Below are 7,029 nucleotides of genomic sequence, written 5' to 3'. Positions count from 1 at the left end.
TTCTGCCACACATAACGTTTTGCATTTTGGCCAAAAAGTTCCATTTTGGTCTAATCTGACTAGAGCACCTTCTTCCACATGGTTGCTGTGTCCCCCACATGGCTTGTGGCAAACTGCAAATGGGACTTCTTATGCTTTCTGTTAACAATGGCTTTCTTCTTGCCACTCTTCCATAAAGGCCAACTTTGTACAGTGCATGACTAATAGTTGTCCTATGGACAGAGTCTCCCACCTGAGCTGTAGATCTCTGCAGCTCGTCCAGAGTCACCATGGGCCTCTTGTCTGCATTTCTGATCAGTGCTCTCCTTGTTCGGCCTGTGAGTTTAGGTGGACGGCCTTGTCTTGGTAGGTTAACAGTTGTGCCATACTCCTTCCATTTCTGAATGATCGCTTGAACAGTGCTACGTGGGATGTTCAAGGCTTTGAAAATCTTTTTGTAGCCTAAGCCTGCTTTAAATTTCTCAATAACTTGATCCCTGACTGTCTTGTGTGTTCTTTGGACTTCATGGTGTTGTTGCTCCCAATATTCTCTTAGACAACCTCTGAGGCTGTCACAGAGCAGCTGTATTTGTACTGACATTACATTAAACACAGGTGCACTCTATTTAGTCATTAGCACTCATCAGGCAATGCCTATAGGCAACTGACTGCACTCAGACCAAAGGGGGCCGAATAATTACGCACACCCCATTTTGCAGTTATTTATTTGTAAAAAATGTTTGGAATCATGTATGATTTTCGTTCCACTTCTCACGTGTACACCACTTTGTATTGATCTTTCACGTGGAATTCCAATAACATTGATTAATGTTTGTGGCAGCAATATGACAAAATGTGGAAAACTTCGGGGGGGCGAATACTTTTGCAACCCACTATATATATATATATACACACAAGCACACACACACACACACACTCCGCAAACAGCTGTTTGTGTAGTGACGGCCGTGCTGGACTGGTGCGCACCATGGTGAGAGTGCAGGCCGTGGCGGTTTTCAAGCCCATATGGTCGCCGGGCTGTGGTAGCTCAATGATAGAACAACAATTGCTGTCCAGCTGATCAAATTTGGTCTGTCCACAATGAAGCAACGACCTTATCATCTTGGGTGTGCCCCAGGTCTCCCCTCCCCCCGAGACACTCATATAGCCGGCGGTCATTGGTTCATTGTGATACGCAAGCCCCTTCACCGCGGCAAGGTAATGATCACGAAGGGGAATTGGCACATGTACACACCTTTTGCTTTGTTGTTGCCAGAAAAATTAGGCAGGCATGTACACGCACCAGAAAAATTAGTATAGCGGCCGCTGCTAGCAGCGGCCTTAAAAATTCAGGAATCCGCCTGGAGTCCTGGACCCTGTTGGTGGTGGCGGCGAAGGCAGTCAACCGGCCTGCAGGCAGAGATGCTGTGTGGGGAGCGACTTAGCCTTGGGGCAGGCAGTCACACGGCGTGCAGGCAGAGATGCTGTGTGTGGGGACTGACTTAGTCTTGGGGCAGGCAGTCACACGGCGTGCAGGTAGAGATGCTGTGTGTGGGGACTGACTTAGTCTTGGGGCAGGCATGAGCGTGCTTTGCAGACCAGGCATCCGTGGTCAGATGGACCCTTGACCCAACACTGTGTGCCAGAGATGACACCACTTGCCTTTCACTATCACGGTACAGTTTAGGTATCGCCTTTTTTGAGAAATAATTGCGGCCTGGTATCTTCCACTGCGGTGTGTGGATTTGCTTTTGTGTGCTGCTTTTCCTCAGGTGGTCATCCCAATGCAGTTTGTGCTTTGTAATCATGTGCCTTTGTAAGGTAGTTGTCCCTACGCGGGTCTTGGTCTTTCCACGGCTCAATTTTCGGTGGCAGAGAGTACAGATGGCATTGCTCTCATCTGAGGCAGACACACAAAAAAATTTCCACACCGCTGAGCCCTGGGGTGATGGCACTTTGGTGGTGACGGCCGACTGAGTGTTAAGTGGGGTGCCAGAATCAGAGCAGGAGGAGGAAGATATGTCACGCTTCCGTGCGGAAGCTGAGAAAGATGAGGTGTTCTGTGTTAAATAGTTAACTACGTCCTGACAATATTGGGGGTTGATGGCATGTGCCTTCTTCTGAACACTGTACTTTGGTCGAGGGCCGCACAAAATCACGACAGCGCGACCTCGAACAGACCTGCCAGGTGGCCTGCCTCTGCCTTTTGCTTTGTCCATATTGGGGGGGATGAAGTGAAATGTATGCACTGACTTGACTAATACAATGTGCAGTCACACAGGTGCAGTTAACAGGTATGCACGGAGTGGTATATCACACTGCGTGCACTCATGTAGGTAGGTGGGTGCACTGAACACAACAGGTAGGTATATGCAGTGATAGTTATCAGAATGTGCAGCTGTCACACACACACAGGTAGCGGACAGGCACAGTGACACTGCATGCGCTTACGTAGGTAGGTGGGTGCACTGAAGCGAACAACAGGTAGTAGGTATATGCAGTGATGGGTATTACATGTGCACCTGTCACACACAGACAGGTACCGGACAGGCACAGTGACACTGCGTGCGCTCAGCTCACGTAGGTAGGTGGGTGCACTGTGAACAACAGGTAGGTATATGCAGTGATGGGTATTACAATGTGCACCTGTCACACACAGACAGGGAGTGGACAGGCACAGTGACACTGCTTGCGCTCAGCTCACGTAGGTAGGTGGGTGCATTGTGAACAGGTAGGTAGGTATATGCAGTAATGGGTATTACAATGTGCACCTGTCACACACAGACAGGTAGTCACTGAATGTGCTGGGCCTGGCAGTGGCACACACAGTATGAATTATCAAGGCTGTCTATGCAACACAAGTGTCAGTGGGACACACAGAAAAAAAAATAGATCACAATAACAAACATTAGCTCTCTAAAGAGCTGTTGAGGGGTCCTATTATAGCAATAAGAATCAGCCAGGAGCAAGCTAACAAGCCTACAAGAGTCTAACTAATCTTTCCCTATGAGAGTCTGCAGCAGCTGTCCCTTCTCTATTTATTGCAGGCACACAAGTGAGTGTAATGGCCGGCCATGCCTGCCTTTTATAAGGGGAGGGGGGCTCCAAGAGGGAGTGTAGCCTGATTGGCTACAATGTGCCTGCTGACTGTGATGTAGAGGGTCAAAGTTGACCCTAATGGTGCACTATGGGGGCGAACCGAACTTCCAGGAAAGTTCGTGGTTCTCTGCAATCGCGAACCACCGGAAGTTCGCCTGGAACCGTTCGGGCCATCTCTATTCCTGGTTAGTGGCCATGTTTTTTGTTTGTAAGCACTGCCTAAAACTGGTGATTAAAAGCAAGGATCATGGCAAAGAGGGATCCAGGAGATCACAGTGACTCGATTGGTATGTTTTTTTATTGTACAAATCGGACAGTACAGATTCTCTTTAAAGAGAACCAGAGATGAAGCACCCTCTTGTATTTTACCTTATAAATCAGTGGGAATATGACATTAAACACCTAATCTGCTCTTTGTTTCATTGTTCTCTGTGTAATCTGCCTGTTATCACCTCTGATAAGAATCCCCGACTGAGCACTCAGTCTAGCTTTGCTATGGAAAGATTATAGCTGAGTCTGTCTTCTCTGGTGTCTTTTCAAGCCCAAGCCTGCCCGCTTGTGGCTCTGATTTCCTGCTATTTATCCTCGAAGCAGCAAAGATGCTGGTTTGCACGCATGCCTTGATAAAGGGGGGCCCTGTGGGAATTGATGTGGGAAGTAATGTGGTTATTGGCCCAGTGGCTGCACTGATTCAGGAGGTTGGTGTATCAGTGACATGTATGATTCCTGTACTGTGATCTGCAGATTCTGCATTCTATACGTTGTATGACGTCCATCTCTTTGGCCCAGTAGCTGTGCTGATTCAGGTGATTGGTGTATAAGTGACACGTATGATTCCTGTACTGTGATCTGCTGCATAGATTGTTGTCTAACGTCCATCTCTCTTTGTCCTCCAGGGCCCGCAAGGCTTCAGAGGGGATGACGGTCCGGCCGGTGAGAAGGGAGATGAAGTGAGTTCTCACACTACATGTATCACACCTGTACACTCTGTTACTGGGTGTCAGGAGGGCAGATTCTGCCCCCGGGGGGTATCTGGAGAAAATCATTGACCCTCTGCATGGGCTGGAAGTGATACTTTGGCCCGTCAGGTGCTAGCGGCCCCCCCAGGGCAATGTCAGCCAATCCCAGCCTCTCATCTCCTGTGCCGGACACCAGAGGGGCAGAAATGACTGATCATTGTGACACTTTACAGATCCCAGAGAGAGATAGTATCCTGTTGAGCACTGAATGTCTGCAGGCAAGCTGGCCTCCTAATACTGACATCAGACCCTGCACATCACCCAAACCATTGCCAGCACCTGCCTACTGCTGTGCGGCGCCACCTAGTGGCCAGACCTAGATTGTGCAAGACCATCTGCCTATATGTCTATAATATATACACTATCAGCCCCTATATCATAGTGCAGCTCCCCCTGGTGGCCAGGCTTGGACTCCACAAGACCTGTGAAGGTGTCCCGTGGTATCTGACTATATATCTATAATACATATAATACACTATCAGCCTATAATATAGTGCAGCTCCCTCTGGTGGCCAGGCCTGGACTCCACAAGACCTGTGAAGGTGTCCTGTGGTATCTGACTATATATCTATAATACATATAATACACTATCAGCCTATAATATAATGCAGCTCCCCCTGGTGGTCAGGCCTGGACTCCACAAGACCTGTGAAGGTGTCCTGTGGTATCGGACTATATATCTATAATACATGTATTACACTATCAGCCTATAATATAGTGCAGTTCCCCCTGGTGGTCAGGCTTGGACTCCACAAGACCTGTGAAGGTGTCCTGTGGTATCTGACTATATAGCTATAATACATATAATACATTACCAGCCTATAATATAGTGCAGCTCCCCCTGGTGGCCAGGCCTGGACTCCACAAGACCTGTGAGGGTGTCCTGTGGTATCTGACTATATATCTATAATACATGCAATACACTATCCGCCTATAATATAGTGCAGCTCCCCCTGGTGGTCAGGCCTGGACTCCACAAGGCCTGTGAGGGTGTCCTGTGGTATCTGACTATATATTTATAATACATATAATACACTATCAGCCTATAATATAGTGCAGCTCCCCCTGGTGGTCAGGCCTGGACTCCACAAGACCTGTGAAGGTGTCCTGTGGTATCTGACTATATATCTATAATACATATAATACACTATCAGCCTATAATACAGTGCAGCTCCCCCTGGTGGTCAGGCTTGGACTAGACAAGACCTGTGAAGGTGTCCTGTGGTATCTGACTATATATCTATAATACATATAATACACCATCAGCCTTTAATATAGTGCAGCGCCCCCTGGTGGTCAGGCCTGGACTCCACATGACCTGTGAGGGTGTCCTGTGGTATCTGACTATATATCTATAATACATATAATACACTATCAGCCTGTAATACAGTGCAGCTCCCCCTGGTGGTCAGGCCTGGACTCCACAAGACCTGTGTAAATGTCCTGTGGTATCTGACTATATATCTATAATACATATAATACACTATCACCCTATAATATAGTACAGCTCCCCCTGGTGGTCAGGCCTGGACTCCACAAGATCTGTGACTGTGTCCTGTGGTGTCTGACTATATATCTATAATACATATAATACACTATCAGCCTATAATATAGTGCTGCTCCCCCTGGTGGTGAGGCCTGGACTCCACAAGACTTGTGAAGGTGTCTTATGGTATCTGTGAGGTCAGAACTATATAGAGAAATAGTTGTAGTCCTAGGTAATGGTAGTCTCATTTCTCATGTAGCAAAGTGGCTCCCGGGGGAGGAGGAGGGACCGGCTGACATGTTTCAGGTGCTGGGCAGCTCTCAGGTAGTTTGCACTATAGGAATTCAGTATTACATAAATTCATAATAATGATGATGACATTCTCCACACGACAAGCTCTGACTGCACTTCCTGTTTCAGGGATTTCTCGGAGCTCCCGGACTCTGCGGGGAAAAGGGAACCAAAGGAACAAAGGTAACAAGTTATATCCTGAGTATCCAGAAATGTTCACCCCATTATCTATAGGCTCCAGTGTCTTCTCTAAAATAGCCACTAGGGGGCTCTGTACCTTTTCACGGTATGTCTGATGCAGATTCATAATTGTGCTGTGTCTGACCAGAGAACGCTCTACTGAGGTTTTAGGCAAACCAAGCAAAACTAAACATATGATATAATGAACTGTATGTGTAGCATGGATAAGAAACAGAACATTAACCTCTGCAGTACCACGGGCGTTACCCCCCCCCCCCCCCCCCCCAACACACACACACACCTAAAGACCAGGCCATTGTGTGTGAAATATGCCACTGCAGCCTTCAGGGCCGCAGAACACAGCACACAAGTGATTCCTTCCCCCTTTCCCCCCCTACAAGTGAAAAGACGCCGTCTAACAGTCTCCCGAGCGGCAATTGCTCCGCCCACCGAGCAGGAAATGTGCGCGCAGCCTGCGTGCAATCACCTGCAAAACAGAGCCCCATGACTTTACATCGATCGGCATTAGGCGGTCCTGGGGCTGCCGCCGCGGTCACACCCATAGGCGTGACGCGGTCGGCAAGTAGTTAATAGCACAGATACGAATCTCACATTGTTTCCAGTACAGGAAGAGTTAAAAAAAAACTTCCTTTGTCATCTATGTAAAAGATCTTCTCTGAGCCATTCAACCAACTTGGGTGGAATACAGCGCTGTTTTCTGAAGCACTTAAAGAGACACTGAAGCGGAAAAAAAATTATGATATAATGATTTGTATGTGTAGTACAGCTAAGAAAGTGCAGAGTGTGGATTCTAAACTGCAAATATGACAGAATGATGCAAGATTATGAAAAAAGCTCTATAACCGAAAATAACACTATGAGACTCTTTTCTTTGCTACCAATGTTCTGTTCCTTATCCACACTACACACACAATTCATTCTATCATTTCTCTTCATGTTTGCTTTAAGCTTAGA

The 7,029-nt window shown here is 47.4% G+C and overlaps 1 protein-coding gene across 1 annotated transcript in view; it reads left to right on the top strand.

Annotated features, from left to right (window-relative positions):
• LOC137527509 (collagen alpha-1(XI) chain-like) overlaps nt 1-7,029 on the top strand; it is a 197,329-nt gene that overhangs the window by 5,602 nt on the left and 184,698 nt on the right. Inside the window, exons 2-3 of the mRNA XM_068248027.1 lie at nt 3,975-4,028; nt 6,004-6,057. Coding sequence (XP_068104128.1) covers nt 3,975-4,028; nt 6,004-6,057 — 108 coding nt within the window. The remainder of the gene's footprint in view (nt 1-3,974; nt 4,029-6,003; nt 6,058-7,029) is intronic.

Source organism: Hyperolius riggenbachi, chromosome 8, assembly GCF_040937935.1.
Source record: "Hyperolius riggenbachi isolate aHypRig1 chromosome 8, aHypRig1.pri, whole genome shotgun sequence".
NCBI classification, from domain to species: domain Eukaryota; kingdom Metazoa; phylum Chordata; class Amphibia; order Anura; family Hyperoliidae; genus Hyperolius; species Hyperolius riggenbachi.
This window is presented reverse-complemented; position numbering and strand designations above follow the sequence as displayed.